General features: G+C 46.9%; 1 protein-coding gene across 2 annotated transcripts in view; it reads right to left on the reverse strand.

Moving 5' to 3' along the window:
* The window catches only part of nid2a (nidogen 2a (osteonidogen)), a 36,664-nt gene that overhangs the window by 10,534 nt on the left and 6,826 nt on the right, over nucleotides 1–19,304 (reverse strand). The window contains exons 5-15 of one of the 2 annotated variants that reach the window (XM_080849952.1): nucleotides 18,551–18,700; nucleotides 16,532–16,777; nucleotides 15,181–15,381; nucleotides 14,011–14,238; nucleotides 8,010–8,156; nucleotides 6,164–6,292; nucleotides 4,299–4,424; nucleotides 3,740–3,976; nucleotides 2,856–3,083; nucleotides 2,459–2,686; nucleotides 557–790 (exon numbers count right to left, since the gene is read on the reverse strand). In XM_080849952.1, the coding sequence (XP_080706078.1) occupies nucleotides 557–790; nucleotides 2,459–2,686; nucleotides 2,856–3,083; nucleotides 3,740–3,976; nucleotides 4,299–4,424; nucleotides 6,164–6,292; nucleotides 8,010–8,156; nucleotides 14,011–14,238; nucleotides 15,181–15,381; nucleotides 16,532–16,777; nucleotides 18,551–18,700 (2,154 nt within the window). The remainder of the gene's footprint in view (nucleotides 1–556; nucleotides 791–2,458; nucleotides 2,687–2,855; nucleotides 3,084–3,739; nucleotides 3,977–4,298; nucleotides 4,425–6,163; nucleotides 6,293–8,009; nucleotides 8,157–14,010; nucleotides 14,239–15,180; nucleotides 15,382–16,531; nucleotides 16,778–18,550; nucleotides 18,701–19,304) is intronic. The other variant, XM_080849953.1, reaches the window with a different exon arrangement.

Genomic DNA, 19,304 nt, shown 5'->3' on the forward strand with positions numbered 1-19,304 from the left:
TTCAGTCCTAATCCTGCTGACTCACGCTTGGCTCAGTTCACTCAGTTCACTTCAATTTGATTTATTTCAATTCTACTTCAATTGGTTTCATTTAGAACTTTAGAAGAACTAGAACCTAACAGAACAACAGTGTGAAGGAAAGGTTCCCTTCTAACGGGCAGAAGCTTACTAAGGCAAACCTGACTCAGAATGGGAACCACATCTACTTGATATCTGAAGTGTAAAAGGGACTAAGGGACTGACTGAGTTACACTCAATTCTACACCCTTTCAATTAAATGCATGGAGTAAATGGAGTCCATGTTAGACATTACAGAGGAGAAAAAGGCATACATAACCAATCAAACACAATTTTTCCACTGCATGTTCAAAGCTGAAACTTAATGAAATGGTTGAAGAGGACGTGGTGAACACTAGAGAAATGTAACACAGTTTAAAACTGTACCCCTGTGATGTATGGGACAGGTATACAAGCCTTGTTAGGTCATTTTGTCATGGTTCTTTCCTACTTGAATGATTGCAATCGGTACGTTTATGAGCTGGACAGGTATTCTCACCTGGCTGGTCACAGTTGGGTGGTGGGGTACCCCGTGGTGTTTTGGTGCCGGCTCTTTCCTGTCCATGGTTGTCCACACACCAGCAGTGACCCGTAGAGCCGTGGCACTGCAGTGGGCGGTACTGTCCCTCCTCATCGCACTCTGGGACGAAGGCTCCCACTACAGGGAACCCATCCTGAGAACCCTGAGAGTCTCTGAAGTGCTCACAATGGGTCTTGGGACGCTCTGGGCGAACTAAGGGGAAAACGGACACAGAAAACCCAAAATAAAAAATAACAGGTTAGCGACGAGGTGGGGAGAACTTCAGAGGACACATAAAGCAAATGCAGAAGAACCAGATCAAGGCATTAAAAGCGTAGCGGAAATTTGTGAAGCTTCCTCACAAGAACAAAACAAACAGCCAGCCCACGGCTCGGAGGTTTTAACGTATGTCGAGACAAAACACACCGCGTGATGAAAAGAAACAAAAGCAGACTGCAGAGAGTGTGTGCAAACAGAGGACTGGCTGTGGCGTTGTGTGTGGAGAGCTCAAAGAGGACAGACTTGTCCACATCACTCGTCCTTGCCAGACACACACCAGTTGTATGTCCAGTTGGTGTGGGTGGATGGGTGGGGGGTTGAGACAAAGCTCAGGTCGCCTTGACTTTGAGGCTGATCCGTTTGCTGTTTGACAGTTCTGCAAGTGTTATTTCAGCTCGGAGAGGGAATCCATTAACATCTCCTTCACAGGGTCAAGGCATGTTTTTACTCCCCCACCGTCACCCTCACCCCACTACCCAACCAGGATTTTTTTTCCTGGGGGTTTCAAAAGCTCTGCTGGATCTACACTACATCTGCATCTGGAAGTTGTACAGATGGTATAGTCTGTTAAATGGAGCAATTACTGCCTCTCTCACACAGATAAGCATTTCCAGACAATAAATATACAACACATGGAGCTTTCAAAGAATGACAGATGATTCGTGGATGGCTTACATATACCTCTAAATGCACTGGGGAAATCTTTGAAAGATAAACAGATTTAGTTTGGTCTGAGATGAACGTGAGCTGTAGGGCGAGACCCAAGGCTATATTGAGTGAGTCATTCTTGCTCTTTAGCTTCGAAAACCATCTGGTGCAAGTGTCATTTTTAACCAATCTTCTCCAAATTAAACCTTGAGACAATTCCCATCATTTTCAATTATCCATCACGGAACAATGTTTCTGATTATCCATAAGGACAGTAACAGGCTTACTCCAACTCTAACACATGTGAGGTTTCCAGCCTGTTTCTTGTCATCTATGTACCTCCATTAACACCTGGAGAACAGACTTATTTATCTTTTCTACCCACCTCGTACAAGGTTCTTTTTCAGAACAACAGGTTAAGTAAGTACGAACACAACAACCAAATGTTCTCTCATGACAAACAGAAAAAAATCTATCTCAACTTTTGGAGTTTTCAGCCAGATGGGAAAAGAAGCAGACCTGGGAGCAACACCAGGGTTCTGTGGCATGGCTGATTGTTCTGGAGTGTTTCTGAATTCTGAACTCCTTAAGGTATGTTGGAATCACTGGGATGAATGTCATTCTTTTCCACCGCAATGTTTACAAGGGCTAAATCTAACAAACTAACAAGCTATCAACCAACAGCAAACAGACTTGCCTTGCACACACCAACTACGGCACAGTTGGCAATTTTAAAGATATATTTAACAATGGCAATTGCTAATTCTTACACTATTGCAGAGTATCATGCCCAGACCCAAAATACATAGTAAATGACTACTGGAAATGACAAATTAATGTGTCTCCCTTTCACATGACCAACTACAATCAAAATGAGTTAAATTAACCTTTAAAAAAACTCACACCCTAAAATGGTACAAATCTGTATAATAAATTATTTGAGTGCACTCTTACCTGGCTGATCACAGTTGGTAGGTGGGGTGCCCGGTAGTGTTCTGGTGCCAGCTTTCTCCTGACCCTGGTTGTCCACACACCAGCAGTGACCCGAAGAGCCGTGGCACTGCAGAGGACGATACTGTCCCTCCTCATCACACTGTGGGACGAAGGCTCCCACTCCACCCTGAGAGCCCTGGAGACTGTCTCTGTGATGCTGACACTGGGTCTTGGGACGCTCCGGCTGAACTGTGATTGTAAGAACCATTTTTGTTACATTTAATTAGAACTACATAACCACTTCTGTCGGCCCTGTATTGAGGTATGGCATGTGGACAGGTGTCCATGTCATGGATTGGTTTATGCCTTCTTGAATGATTGCAATTGGTAAGTATATGACCTGGACAGGTGTTCTCACCTGGCTCTACGCAGTTGGGTTGTGGAGAACCTGCTGGTGTTCTGGTGCCGGCTCTCTCCTGACCCTGGTCGCTCACACACCAGCAATGACCCGTAGAGCCGTGGCACTGCAGTGGGCGGTACTGGCCCTCCTCATCACACTCTGGGACGAAGGCGCCAACTCCGCCCTGAGAGCCCTGGAGGCTGTCTCTGTGATGCTGACACTGGGTCTTGGGACGCTCCGGCTGAACTGTGGAAGAAGAAGTGTGAGATGACATGAGAGATGATAGGTTTAAGCTTGACATAGATGTTCACACACAACATTTGATTGTAGGCAACATTTTTGTTTATATTTCTACAGATACTCTTCTGCCGGCCCTGTATTGAGGTATTGTATGTGGACAGGTGTTCTTGTCATGGTTTATTTCTACTTATAAAAACTATTTGGTTCTATCGCGTTATTTAGCTGCTTCTGATTGGACGAGAGATGTTCAATGAGTTGGATTATCCCAGAACAACCCAACTCGGACTTTTCACAGCTAATAATAAATCACATTCTATAGTGCGTTGATGATGACCGTTAATTCAAAATTGTTATAATTCCAAACCAAGACGTTGACAATGGAACTATTTTTTGTTGCGGAGAAACAATGTCGAAATAAATGTTTTTAAATTAATAACTTCGTGTTGAAATGTTTATTGGTTGACTATAGAATTGTTTTATAAAAGCAATATAGTACTCGTGCGAGTGGGGTAGGTCTGGTGTCTGGTCTGCGCCACTCGGCCTCCTGCCTCGGTGGCTACGAACACCACCCGTGGGAATATCCCTTACCTACCCCACTCGTACTATATTGCCTAATTGAATGATTGCAATTGGTAATATATGACCTGGACAGGTGTTCTCACCTGGCTCATCGCAGTTGGGTTGTGGGGAACCTGCTGGTGTTCTGGTGCCGGCTCTCTCCTGACCCTGGTCGCTCACACACCAGCAGTGACCCGTAGAGCCGTGGCACTGCAGTGGGCGGTACTGTCCCTCCTCATCACACTCTGGGACGAAGGCGCCCACCAGAGAGAAACCGTCCTGAGAACCCTGAACACTGTCTCTGTGATGCTCACACTGGGTCTTGGGACGATCTTGGCCTCCTGAGCACAAAAGAGGCTGTCAGTTCAATTACTCAGTTTCTACTTATTTCAGCTTTTTCAATTCAATTCCGTTTGATTCAAATCAATTCTATTCAGCTCGGATGTCCAATTTCCACAAATTTTTAGATTAATGGCATTCAGGTAAACTTAAATTCTGGTCAATTCAACTTGACTTAAGAACTGTACTGAAGATTCTGTAGGGATGTGCTATGGACACGTCGACAAGAAAAAAACTTCCACCTGAGCATCCTCCCATGGCAACCTAGCTTAAGTTGTTCAGCGTTACCAGAAGACTCCGTTAACGCAACGAGCGGAACCTTACCGTTCTGAGGGTAGCACTGGAAGCCGTCGCCATGGAAGCCAGACTGGCACTGACACTGGAAGGACCCCAGCGCGTTGGAGCAGATGGCCTGAGCGTGGCAGGGCTGGGAGCGGCACTCGTCAACATCTGGAAGCACAGTGGAGAAAGGGGAGCCAAACGTGAGTCGTGTCCCTAAAGAAAACTTTCCTCAACTCTTCAGGATAGAGGCACTATGTCAGAAAACTTTCCTGAACTCTCGAGGAGAGAGGCACTATGTCAGAAAACGTTTATTAACTCTCCAGGAGAGAGGCACTGTGTCAGAAGCATCCAAACGGCACATGAAACACTATATAATTGTATATAATATAATATATATTATTATTATATAATAGAGGCCGAGTGAGAGTGTAAGACATTGCATTGCAAGGGGGGAAGAGAGATAGAGAGGGGGAGAGAGAGATAGAGACTGAGAGAGAGACAGAGAGAGATAGAGACAGAGAGAGAGAGAGGAGATATATAAACAATTAAGAGTATCAGACAGGAGCAGGGGCTAGTGAGAAAGAGAGACTATGAGACTATTAGCTGGGCAGACTGTATACACACACAGATCAGTTATAAATAAACTGGTGGAAAGAGCTAGAAATGGCGAGAGACGAGATGAGGGGTTTGTGGAAAGGCAGCTCCAGACAGAGACACTGGGAGATGAAGGGTTTGTGGAAGCCTGTGCTTGTGGAAAGACTGCCGGGCCAGCGGGACATGGGAAGAGTTAACCGTCCTTTGACCTCTCAGTAACCTTCAGCTGGGGTTCTCCTACACACATTCCCCTGGTGCAAACATTGGCCCATTGTTTCAACTCCACCTCCCCCAGAAACCCCAGTGCCCCCATCTCTCTCTCTCTTTACATCTCTCTCTCTGACTCTCTCTCTCTCTCTTCATCTCTCTCAGTCTCTCTCTCTCTCCCCTTTATCCCTCGTTTTCTCTCTCACAAGTCCTCTATCTCCCTCTCACTCTCTCTCTCCTTCTCCCTCCCCTTTCTCTCTCTCTCTCTCCCTCTCTCTCTCTGTCTCCCTCCTCCCCTCTGTGTGCCCTTCGGCCTGTTCACCTACAGAAAGCCCTAACTCACTCCAGAGGCCTGACACAGAGAGACAGACAGAGAGAGAGAGATAGAAGAGTGAGTCTATGTTTGCCTTAACACAGGGCCTCTGTCTCACACACACTTTCCGTCTCTCAAACACACAACTCCTATTTGTTTTGCCAATCCTATCTTGACTAACCTATTAGCAGCTAACAGTCTGGGTCTCAAAGGCCACTATTTCTTAGCTTGACCATTCATGATTTCCTCTTGAAATCTTATTCGCAGGAAAAATTAAGAAAGAAAGAACATTTCTAGACTTCAAGGCATTATTTGGCATCTCTTCTTAACCTAGTTCAGACGGTGCACTTCCCAACAGCTGTAACTCTAGGAGGAAAGGGGCAATTGATCATCTTCCCTCCTGTAAATATTTGGATTACATTTAAAGAAACAAATACTATGTGGCCGTTCTGTAATCCAACACTTTTGGGATCAAGTCCAAGTTTTGTCTGTTTGTTATGATACCAGCAAACACAATCCCACATCTGCGTTCATGTGGTAAAACTCACCATGCACGAAAACTCACATAAATGCACCCATATCAACATCCTTTAACATCTCTGATTCATCAGCTTTCTACATGATGTAACAGTTACAGAGCTATTGCCGAGAATGTGTCCATTGATCTGGCACTGACATGAAATCAACATAAATGTCTTCATTTGACACGAAGAACTGATATTCTTTATCAGAAATGATTATCACAAAGGGACTGGAACAAGACTGGAACTCTCTCTCTCTCTCTCTCTCTTACCTATGCAGGTGCGCCCGTCGAAGCCAAACTCATAGCCGGGCTGGCAGAGACAGCGGTGGCTACCCTGTAGGTTCTCACACTGGGCGTGAGCACCGCAGGAGCTGAGACGCTCCGCACACTCATCTATGTCTGAGGGGAGAGAAGAACACACACAAACATATATATTAAAAAAAACACACAAACACACACGGATAAAGGGACAAACATATCGTCAGTCAAAGCATCATACTATAAAAGTATATACGCATCTACAAAATGGCAACGCAACATCAAGGTAGTGCATTATTGTCATAGTTCATACAGACATGTGATCAGGGCTAATTATGGGGCTCATGGGGTCATCCCCATTCCTGGGCCCCCAGCTACCTGCCCTGTGGGGTGGGGTGGAGCAGGTGATGAAATTAAACCCTCTAGAGTCAGCCCCCCTTCCCCCTTCATGACCCCTGACCCCTTGAGATGCCCTACAGCCACGGGATATGAGCTCCAGATCCCAGCAGAGTAACACCCTGGCCGTGAGTCAGGGAGAGAGCTTCACACTGAGTGTGTGTGTGTGTGTGTGTGTGTGTGTGTGTGCACGTGTGCATATGTTCATATGAGTGTATAGCTATGTTTGAGTACACGTGTGTGTGTGTGTGTGTGTGTGTGTGTGAGTGTGTGTGTTTGTGTGTGTGTTGGGTGAGCAACCAGACAGCTGCAGGGACACTGGGGTGGCTTTGAGAGAAGGTGCTAAGGCTCAGCTCTCACCCTTCTTCAAACGAGAACATCCCAGGTGGCCTCTCCTGCGTGCCAACAGCTGCGTGTGTACACCACACCCCATCACACACTCACACACACACACCAAAAAAACACACACACATACAAACAAACACACACGCACACACACACACACACAGACCACCATCCTCGAAACACCACTATCACCACCCTCTAACATAAAAACAAATGCACACACATTCAGACATACCACCAAACCACCTCCCATCCCATCTCAAACACAAAACACACGCACACACACACACACACACACACACACACACACACACACACACACACACACACACACCACACACACAGCCCCCCCGTCTGAAGTGGTAGTGACTAGCCAGAGAGATTGCTGTGCTGCCCCTGATCTCCACCACATTCTAACATGGAGAGCCTCTGCATTCTATATTCTGTGCACCCGTCACAAGGAGGCATTTCCGATCCATAAACAACATGGAAGTACGGACCCTTTTACTACAAGTGATATTGGGACAGCACTACAGTCTGGTGATGGTTATAGGCCTTTAGAGAGGCAGAGGCATGTTGTGTGTGTGTGTGTGTGTGTGTGTGTGTGTGTGTGTGTGTGTGTGTGTGTGTGTGTGTGTGTGTGTGTGTGTGTGTGTGTGTGTGTGTGTGTGTGCATGCGTGAAAGCTCTGGCAGGCTTTAGCAAGCACTCGAGGGATGCCTCAGAGATGAGAGGGACACAGAGGGGGAAATAGAGACAAGACTGGAACGGAAGGAGAAATAGAGCGACAGACAAGAGAGAGACAGAAAGAGAGAGAGGTAACTGGGGGAGTAATGTGTGGAAGAGAGAGAGGGAGGTAGGGAGGAGACAAAAATAGCGTGAGACAGACAGAAACTAAGACTGGCAGACAAAGCTGGAGAAATTGAGAGAGGAGAGTAAGAAAATGAAAGAGATTAAGAGACAGAGTGCAAAAAGGAGTAAGGGTGAAAAAGATAGACAGAGGAGGAGAGAGGAGCAGATGATAGACTAAAGACATAAACATGGACAGTGTTGACCAGATAGATAGTCATACACAGACAGTGGCAGGCCCAGAAAGGCTCCATTTGCTGATCTCCTACCATAGCAGTTGCGTCCGTCACCGCGGTAACCAGTGGCACACTGGCACTGGAAGAGCTGCCCCTCTCCTGGTATGCACTGGGCAGTGGTGTCACAGTCATGGGTGCCCGCATAGCAGGGGTTCACCTCACCTGCGTCAGGATTGCCTGCTGTAAATGCCAGGGCAGAGAGAGAAAAAGAGAGAGAGAGAGAAAGAGAGAGAGAGTGAGAGAGAGAGAGTGAGAGAGAGAGTTTGACTCACCACCTCAAACTATACACTTCCACTTCACACGATGATCGTTATTACAGTGTGCTAAACCACATAATAGACCATACTACATATTTCTCTTGTAAGAATATATGATTAAATGTTACTCAACATAACCTCAAACCTATACCCATACTCAAACCCATGACAGCACACTCGATAACAAAAAGACATTCTAAATGTAACAAAATACCTTAATATACAAAATACTTTGGACTTAATGCATTGTCCTTATTATTTAAGGCTTAACATAGCACCTCAGTGCACCTAAAGTAAAGGTTGGCCAAAGGCACTATACCCTGAGAGTGTCCTTTGAAGAGGACCTCCTTCTAAACATTCCCAGAATCTACAACCCCTTTAACTCTCACGTGTGTATACACTCCGTCTCTCATCACGTTTGATGTTTCATTATAAGCACAACACACGGTTACATACTGGGTAACTGGAGAATGACTGCAAAATATTATGAATGAATCGAGTCATAACAATTCATAATGAATAAAGTCATAGCAGAGCAGGGACACGTGAGCTACGCTGAAGCTCGCTGAGCGGAGCCAGCCTCTCTTCCACCCACCCACCCACCGCTTAGTGACTTGGCATGGTCAAAATGATCGCCGTCTAAACTATAAAGATGAAATACACACACTCGTGCAAGTATGTGCAGCAGACACCTACACACACACACACTCAAACTACGTTTCCACATAGGCACCTGATTCCCAGGCACTCAATCTTTGCCAGTGCATACAGGAGACGTACACAATCGCCAGCAAATGGCCTTTTAAAAACACTCAAACTACGTCAAAGGAAAACATACGATGAACAGCGAGGTTAATGCATGGCTGCTTTCCATTACCCTGACAGTGACAGATGCTTGCCATGCCATGACTTTGTGTTAGAGTGGTGTTAACACCAGGTCCGGGGTGAGGGGGGGTGAGGGTTGGGGGGGGTTGTAAACACATTTCCTTCCTATGGGGGCCTGTGCGGCCACTCTTTAAGTGGTCCATCACGGCTCGACCCTGAAGGTCAAAGCACTTGACCTGGAATGCTAGTCATGTTTAAAAACGGGCTGTAAAACACAGGGGCAAACACAACATTAAGGCATTTAGGAGAGACCACTTGTTCCAGCCATGTTCTGGCTAGCAGGTCTGCTGGGAAGGGTGTGTGTCAGAGTGTGTTTGTGTGAGAGGGGGGCGGGGGGTTAGTGCTAGTGGATAAAGACAATCCCACTTGTTCGTAAGATCTGGTGGAAATGTGTGAGAGTGTGTGTGTGACTGTATGTCTTGGGGACATCAGAGTTCGGAAGCAGCGATTCTGACAACACTGGGCTCCATTGTGAAGCCCGTCTACAGAAAGACACCAAAGCAACACCACAGGGCCAGCATCTGAAGACTCCATCCCTGGGAACAGCCTAAAGCCCACCCCTCTATGTCTTTCTTACCCTCTCTCCTTCTTTCTTTCCCTCTCTTTCTTTTTCTCTCTGTGTCTCTGTGTCTCTTTCCAACTCTCCCTCCCTATACTTCTCTCTCTCTCTTTCTCTCTCTCTCTCTCTCTCTCTCTTTCTCCCTCTCTCTAGAAACGCCTCCACACCACACATTAAACATTAAACCCAGCTTGATTTGCTCACCCCAGGCCAGGGACCAATTTGGCCAATTATCAAAGGCAGACAGGAAGCCTTTTGTTTGAAGTGCGAGAGGGAGAGAGAGACAAGAGAGACGGTCGCCCCTTCAGAGTCACTCCACAGGGGAGGGGTGTGTGTGTGTGTGTGTGTGTGTGTGTGTATGTGTATGTGTATGTGTGTGTGTGTGTGTGTGTGTGTGTGTGTGTGTGTGTGTGTGTGTGTGTGTGTGTGTGTGTGTGTGTGTGTGTGTGTGTGTGTGTGTGTGTTGGGTGGGGGGGTTAAGTGGAAAAACTAGCGGACGAGTGATTCTAACGGCAGAGTGTTTTGGGGTGGGGTAGTGGGGGCTCTTTTTAACTGTGATAATTAAAGGGACTGGACGGGGGACAGATCTGTGGGGTGGAGACCAGGTTTTGAAAGTGCAGGGGAGGGTGAGAGATGGGAGGTGTGTGTGCGTGTGTGTGTGTGTGTGTGTGTGTGTGTGTGTGTGTGTGTGTGTGTGTGTGTGTGTGTGTGTGTGTGTGTGTGTGTGTGTGTGTGTGTGTGTGTGGGACGGGGGTGGGGGTAGCGTTAAGACACCAGGTGGGAAACTTCTGTCATGCCTGCAGGGTAAGGCCTCGTCTTCTCTCACACACTCACACCACCTCAGAAATGTGTATGTTAAATTCCTGTGTGTGTGTGTGTGTGTGTGTGTGTGTGTGTGTGTGTGTGTGTGTGTGTGTGTGTGTGTGTGTGTGTGTGTGTGTGTGTGTGTGTGTCTGTGTGTGTATGTGTATGTGTGTGTATAAGTGAGTGTGTAAAGGTGTATGTGAGCAACTGAGCATGTACTCATACCATGCATGTGCCTGTCTCTGTGTGTGTGTGTGTGTGGTATGGTACCATGTGTGCTTGTATTATAGGATGGTTCAAAGACCTCCAGACCATTAAAGGTGTTAAAGAACTGTGCTCACCAGGAGAGCACAGACATGGGAACACATCTCTGTCAGCAGGCGGTCTAGAGGCGAGGGCAGGCAGGCAGGCAGGCAGGCAGGCAGACAGACAGACACCACCCAGCCCCAGCATAGCCCTCTGCACTAACACTAACATGGACATCCATGCCAGTCACGCAGTCCTCTTTAAACATCTGGAGCCTGGCTGGCTATAGGAGCTGCATACTTCCTTAGATGACTTTGCTGGCTGGCTGGGTGGCTGGGTGGGAGAGTTTGCACCTGAGTATTTCAGTAGGTCTCTGTCCGGCCAGCAGGGCACTCCCTTACTCAAGATGTCTGAGCCTGAAACATCAAACCCCTTCCATTATGGCGTATGGACACAGGTAAGAAAGAGCCATTTTTGGTTCTTGGTCTAAGGTCCGTGCAGTGTGGTCTTCCTACCCATGCCAACGATACAATATCTTGCAGGTCATCATAGGCTGTTGTGTAAAGTAGGGACTTACACTGTCTAAAGCCATACCAATTAAAAGGCACCATATCCAAATTTCACTCTGAGGATTCTGTCCTGTCTAAAGTGTGCGGGACCTCCCTGTATCTCAACCTATGAGCATAAGGGTCCAGACCACAACTGTCTGACAGACAAACACCAGCTGAGTGCTGAAGCACTTACTCACACAGACCCACCATGACTCACTCAGCCAGTCCCCCGACTCTCAGACCACAACACCACCCCCAAACACCCCCACACACTTCACACAGATGTCCCCAGACAAAGCAGACACAAGCCGCAGGGCAGGGAACTGTTTAACACTGCATCACATCAGACACGGGCAGAGAGAAGAGAGCGGAGGCCCCTGTTATAGCTCAGAGTAGTCTGGCTGACTGGTATGACTGTGTAATGGTACCAATAAATAGATGCCTTCAGAGTGATGAGTGGTGACACGTTTGATTCCAATGGCCCAGGGGCCTAAGCAAAAATGGCAACTAAATATATTCAGAATATTTGTTTTTGTTGAAGTATGTGATGTATTTCTGTCACACATAATCGATTGCATAAATACATCTTGTATGTACTCTATTAAAATGTGTACTATATTTTTATATTGTTACATATATGCTACATAATGCTATTGTGCACATGCTATCTACATCTGTTCACTGCGCATTTACTTTGCACTGATTATAATGGTAGATATGAGATAGCAAAATGTGCCTGGTGTTTCAGAGTACAACATCAAGAAGCAATCCTGACAGTCTGAGTACTCTAACTAGCATACTGGATATGATCACCGCTCAGATGATATCAGTGACTGACAAATTCCCTGAGACTAAAAGCATGCCTCCTGTCTCTTTGCTCACATTTCAACATACTGCAGTCAAATGGCTACATCTCTGTCTTCCTCCAAATTACTCCACTTAAGCATCCCAATTTTCCCAATGACAGACAGATAGGCAGCACCAGCTGTGAACACCCCCACAACAAAATACCCCCCCCCCCCCCCCCCACTCCCATCGCCAGCATAACCCCCTGTTCCCATGACATCACTATGCAGACATTTCTGCATCCTGCCCCAAAACCAGCCCCCAACCTCCACCTCCTTACCCCCGCCCCCATCTTGCTGTGTAAATCTGTCATGGAGGGATAGTGTTACAGCGCAAGCAGCATAATAACAGCACGTCTGCTCCCCGCCACTGACAACATCACTCACACACGCCATAACTGTCTCACACACCAGCTGGAAGAACTCTCTCGCTCCTTCCTTCCTTCCCTTTTCTCTTCCCATCCTACTCTCTGCCTCTTTCCTTCTCTCTCTCTCAAATGTACTTCTCTTTCTCCCTGACTCTCTCTCTCACACTCTTCCTTCTCTCCAAATCTGTCTATTTCTCTTTTCCCAACTCATTGACCCTCTCTCTCTCTCCAAACTAAGGGGGAATGAACGCCAGAGCATCATTCGCCCCTCCCCCACCCTCCCTTTTCTTTCCCATCCGGGGTTCCTTCTCTGAGGCCATCCCTTCATCAAGATGTGGGGTCATGTGAGGCTTGGTACTCTTGCAGTAGTTCTGGGAGTTCTTACTTCCAAGTTCCAGAACGGAACACAACATTTTCATCCCTTCCACCACCACCACTCCTGTCAACCACTCTGATGTTAAACATCATAGCTATAAATAAAAGTATGCCAAAACATCATAGCTATAACTAATAGTATTCTGCTCATGGCAGCCATTGAACGACCATCCTCAGCTTTGAATCAAAACTCTATGCCCAAACCCAGAGATGAGCGCAAGACTTCCAGTGCATCTACAGTACATCATACCAGGAACCTGCCAAAGTGAATGTGATTTTGTGTGAACACAGCACCCAACTGGGGATGTAAATATCCATTACATACACTGAATATAAGTGAATCTAACTGCAGTTATGGGCCATCGTATGTACACAAATCACTGCCTTATTTACTGACAGGATCCAGTAATCATGCAGCTGTGTGTGTCCGCTGCCGGTTTGGGATGGAGTGTTGGTGCTTTGCCACAGCGCTTGGCAACAGGTGGCGTGATGACGCAGTCTCCTCTGGGCCTCCAGTGGGTCGTGGGAGAGACAGACAGGCAGGCCAGAGACGGAGAGCAGAGTGGAGGGGTGGTAGGGGCAGGTGGGGCAATAACAGGGGTAGCAGTCAGAAGTCAGTGAAGCTCACAACCCCGTACCACTGAGACGAGATTCCTCAGCAGCCCGTCTCTCAGCGCGTTAATAAAGCAACTATCCCAAACATGAGGCCGAGCCCCCCACCAGAACAGCAGGCAGGAAGTGCAGGGATATTGAGTTGGCCAGAGTGCCAGGACGCATAGCGCTAAACTTCTGAGAGGACTGAGAGTGTGACAGAAGGAGTTTCAGCAGGGCCAGTGTGTTTCTCACGACTCTTTACACAGTCTTAAAGTCAACATGTACGTCAGTAACATGAACATCAGAAGATTCTTTAATTAGCCATTTCCATATGCAACCTTTGTCAAACATAAACAGGGAACAACTGCACATGTGGAAAGTCTTTCCACAAACATCTGCTTGATTATCCTAATCAAAGGGCCATTATATCAGTTTGATAATTTTTTTATTTTCTCCATTTGCGTCCAACAGGACTAGTGTTGCTGTTGATGATTAAACTACAAGGTTTCTGTAAAAAAAATGGTGCCATCTATCAGACACGTTGGCTTACCTCCGACTGGGCCGATCTTGTTGGTAATGGCGTATCTGAGGATGCGCTCTTCCTTGATGTACATGGCAAACACGCGCTCCACACTCAGCTCTTGCGTCTCGGGTCCGCTCCTCGGGCCGTGCCGGCAGTCCTGGTATGTGATGTTCTGCCGCAGCTGGAAGGAGAATGTCTCGGCACCGCTCTCCGCTGACACCACCGTGAACTCACGCACGGACGTGGAGGTGGCCACTGCACACAAAAAATGTCACACATTTCACAACTACAACCGGCTCATTTTATCGAAACTAAGATTTGCACCTTGTGAACCTGAAAGTGTACACTATCATAAAATACAAGAATCTGCTAACTCTTTTAAACACAATATCCATGGTCTGAATGACCCAGACTGTTGTGAGTTGTTAGACAGCCATAATAAAGAACAGAAACTGCACGGGCTCTGTGTTGTTAGAATGAGTAATAGTTTGTATTTGCAACTCATCAAGCCTAGAAGACACAGCTTCCTTTAAAAGGAAACAGAGTGATGTGATGTGACAGAAGTCACATCACATGTTGCTTTTTATAGCCCAAGCACTCTCATAGCCCCTGATCTCTATCTCTTGCACAAATGAAAGATTGGATACCAGGGGAAAGATCATGCCCAGCCGTTATCAAATCACCAGCTTCCAAAGAGACGCTGTTAAAGCTCCAATTATTGGCCGACTATAAGGAGACTGAAGTAACACGAGGCGACACAATTACATGTAAAAGTCCTTGAAAGTTATTGAAATTGAAACTGTAGCTCTCTTATTTACACCAAATAATCTTAAACACAAGATGCAAATGCTCTGATAAAACGAACATTTTGAATTTAGAAAGAATCAAAAAATAGCTGGGTAACTGTCTCTTTCTAGTGAAATCCGTGTGTTTGTGTAAGGTGTTCTTTTCTATCTTGAATTAAAAACCCTCCCGCTATGGTATACAATAAAGATTCCCTTTCACGAGGCCAACACCATGAGGACCCTGGCTTAGAGTTATTGGACAACATGCTGCGATTATGTGCCATAAAATGAGATGGAATAACAAATTAAAACTTCATACTCCAAATTTACTGCTGTAATAGAAGGGGGTAAAAAAAACCACCTCTGTGCCAAACAAAGTTTGGGTGGCTGGTTAGGGGGGGTGGGGGGGTACCTGAGGGGTAATACTGGAAGGTCACTTTAAAGGGCTCCATCTGCACTGTTGACCCAGGGGGGATAAAGGGGACACTGCCGTGGAGCTGGGTGTCCACGCTGAGGTAGTTCTCCGTGTCCAAACCTTTGCCCGTCTGGACGATGTAGAGGCGCTGGTTGCCGGGGTAGAAGGTGATGTCAGCGTGGCGAGTGAACTCCGCACCTAAAATACAGAGAGAAGGAGAGAGAGAAAGAGAGAAATTGTAAAAAAAAAAAAAAAAAAAGTGGAGAAGAGAGAAATGCATTGAAATACAGAGAGAGAAAGAGAGAGGGAGGACAGGGAGAGAGAGATTGATAAAAAGTGAAGAGGAGACAGAAATGCGTTGAAATACAGAAAGAGAAAGAGAGGAAAGGGGAAAGAGAAAGACATTGATATAAAGAAGAGAGGCAAGAGAGAGGGAAAGAGAGAAACGTTGGCTGACATGTTTTCCTAGTTTGAACCCCTCGTTGGCACTTTGTGAGTCGTAAAAGTGCAGTGTTGAGGGGCGCTCGTTCCACTACTAATTTTTGCTCAGGCAGATCAAAGACACATGAGGGTTATGGCCCTCGTAATGGAGCTTGGTGAAAACCTGCACGTCTTACGCACTAAAAGCAGGAGGGGTGACACTGGCTTGTTTCACACTCAAGTCTAAACACAGAGCTGGGGAGCACCTGACTTAAATTAGGCTCCGGGGCGGAGGGCCTGTTGTTCTGTCTAAGAGTCTCAGCCCTCGAGAGTGCAGGGGGAAAACACAGCTGTGTGGCCGTGCACTTAACGTTACATTCGTGCAGAAATATGTCTGTATGTTAAAGTCGCCCAGCATGGGGGGCATATGTTAAGTCAACACACAACACCATTAAACAACCCTGACGGTGACATCACCAAGGTCTAACCAGGGATGCGGGTAAGGTATGTGAGTGTGTGTGGGGGAGCAAGGATATCATGTGTGTATGTGTGTGTGTGTGTGTGTGTGTGTGTGTGTGTGTGTGTGTGTGTGTGTGTGTAGGGGGGAGCAAGGATATCATGTGTTTATGTGTGTGTGTGTGTGTGTGTGTTCAAAACCGTATCATCTGCTATTACTTAAGCTTCATATATTTTACATAATTTTGTATGGCAACACATGAGCACAGTGTGTTTTGGCCTTCTTACTCCTAATTTCACATGTGATGACATCAGCCTCCTAACGTACACACACACCCTACAGAGCACCTATGACTAATACAGGACAATATGCCAGAACATTCTATAACACACCTTGTCACATTACCGAAACCCAACACCACTTCTCTCTAGTGTGTAGACACTACCTGGGGGGTGAGAGTGGGTCACTTACCGGTGATGCTGAAGCCGTTCTGGCTGTTGGGGAGCTCCAGGGCAAAGAGCCAGCCAAAGAGACCCCCGATTGGGGCCACAGGCATCAGGGCCCAGCCTGCGGGCTCCGGGACCTCGCTGATGGCCGTGTAAGCCCTGCCATCGCCCACCACCACGTAGGCGTGCATGTCGATGTTGTTGAGCTCCACGGGAGTGGAGCCGACTAACACCACACCGTTCACCTTACCATTAACACGATGGGGGGCACCTGATGGGAGGATAGAGAGAGAGAGAAAGAAAGAAAGAAAGAGAGAGGGGAAGGAAGAGGAGGAGAGGAAGATAGAGAAAGAGGGTGTGAGAGGGAGCGATCAGACACAAAAAACATTTTCATCAGTTCATCTGCTCATAGGGTTTGGGCTCCATTTGACAAGCAGTGAGAGGCCAGGCAAAGGCACAGTGCAGATGGTGAGGGGGTGATGGAGGAGAAGCCCGGCTTGAGTTAATAGGGTGAAGGATGCAGATTGTCAAAAGCTGGTATTTTATATGACGTGTGTCCTCGATCACTGTGCCATGGAACAACAGCCTCTATATACAACCACCCCTCTTCCTCCTTCTCGCATCTTTATCTAAATTATCTCTCTGCTGATGGGGACAAAGATTCAACTGTACATACTCACACACATATACTGTACACAGTCACACACAAACATACTGTACACACTCACAAACACACATACTGTACACACACACACACACACACACACACACACAGACATACTGTACACACACACACACACACATACTCACACACAAATACTGTACACACGCACACACTCACACACACAAACACACACACTACAGCTGACAAATATTTTCCTCCTCTACAGTATTCATAGCACTGAGAGTCAGCACTCCAGACTCCAGGCCAAGGTTTGCTTTCACACGTCAGCTTCCACCAACGTGTGTGGTGGGGTGTGTGTGTGTGTTGGGGTGAGGGGACTCACAGGCAGTCTCTGGTAGCCAAATAATCTCTGATGATGACACAGCTAATACTGGCCTTGTGGAAGGACAGTGTGAGATAGAAGTCAACTTTGAAAACCTACAGCAGCAAAGCAAACGCCTCAGCTGACTACTCAACTCACAACGTCAAAGACATTGCCGGAAGAAGCGAGAGTCCAGAATATTTAGTGTTTATCAGCAATTAGCGCGGGGAGTGGAGTTCTGAGTGTAATGAAAGTCTTGTCTGAGGAGGAAGGGTTGCGTCAGAGGTGTTGATCTGACAGGAAATCTCTAAGTCTCCGTAATACTGGGAGGAGGCTGTCACATGAGAGGCAGGGTTGGGTAAGGACCTGGCCTCACGTCCCGGGGATCTCCAAACATGTGTGTGTGTGTGTCTGGGGGTGTATGAGTGTGGGGGAGGGGGGCTGCCTGTGAATTTTCAATCTGTTTGACAACCATCACAGAGCACATACAGGCAGCACAAACGTCTCATCTAAAGCTGTGCCAGATGCGAGAGTGTGAATGTTGTAATATACTTGCTACATCCCTTCCCAGATAGTGGCCGACTCTAAAATGCCTGGCTCTGATCTAGCCCTGAGGTAGCCCTGATCTGGCCCTGATGTAGCCCTGATCTGGCCCTGATGTAGCCCTGATCTAGCCCTGATCTAGCCCTGATCTAGCCCTGATCTGGTCCTGATTTAGCGCTGATTGGATCTGCACCAGAATAGGACCTACTCCATTCAAGTCCCTTGGTGTTGACAAAATAAACACAACTTACTGACCCTTCCTGCATAGTTTACCCCTTCCCCTGTTTACACAGGACAGGAGGGAGACAACATCAACAAAAGCACATAAACAACAACTAAATGCAGCTGCTTATTTAAGTAGCTATGTCAGTGATGTGTGTGTGTGTGTGTGTGTGTGTGTGTGTGTGTGTGTGTGTGTGTGTGTGTGTGTGTGTGTGTGTGTGTGTGTGTGTGTAGCGGTCAGCACTGCTGCTACAGAAGGTCTCATTCAGTGACCAGTGCTAGTCTGGACTCACCATTTGGCAGGCAGTGGCGGCCGTTGCCGTAGAAACTGGAGCGGCAGTGGCAGCAGAAGCCGCTGGCGTAGTCGGAGCAGTAGGCGCTCTGGGAACACTGCTGCCCAAAGCGCTCGCATGTGTCCTTGCTGCCTGCGTTATACTGGATCACTGCAGGTTAGAGGAGACACAAAGAGCGAGGGAGAAAGAGAGGTTTAAAACACTGGTTTGGTTTAATGAACTGGTATCAACATTTTTACATTACTGAACCCTTGCGTGACTTTGCAAATGCAGCCAACATTGACAGTGAGAGAGAGAGAGAGAGAAAGAAAGAAACAGACATAGAAAGAGAGTCAACAAGAAACAGAGAGAGACTGACAGAGAGAGACAGAGCTAGAGTAAGAGTTAGACCTAGAGAGGGAGGGAAGGGAGGGTGAGGCAGATGGAAAGGAAGATGTAGAGAAAGAGAGAAAAGAGAAGTGATTGCTTGTTTATATATAAATACACAGAACGTAATTAAGTGCTATTTCTAGTTTTATACAGTTTTTATTATAGAACTATATATTATATAGTGCTAGCGTGTGCAATCAGAAGTTAGTAGCCTGGAAATCACAGTGGTGCAAACATCTTCTCTCTCTCTCTCTCTCTCTCTCTCTCTCTCTCTCTCTCTCTCTCTCTCTCCCTCTCCACAACTGCATAGATGGTATCTAAATATGGGGCAGATGTTGATGAGTCACAGAGTGCTAGTGCCAGAAAAGACACATAATCCCTGTGA

The sequence above is a fragment of the Sprattus sprattus genome (genome assembly GCF_963457725.1).
Source record: "Sprattus sprattus genome assembly, chromosome: 13".
Classification (NCBI taxonomy): Eukaryota; Metazoa; Chordata; class Actinopteri; order Clupeiformes; family Clupeidae; genus Sprattus; species Sprattus sprattus.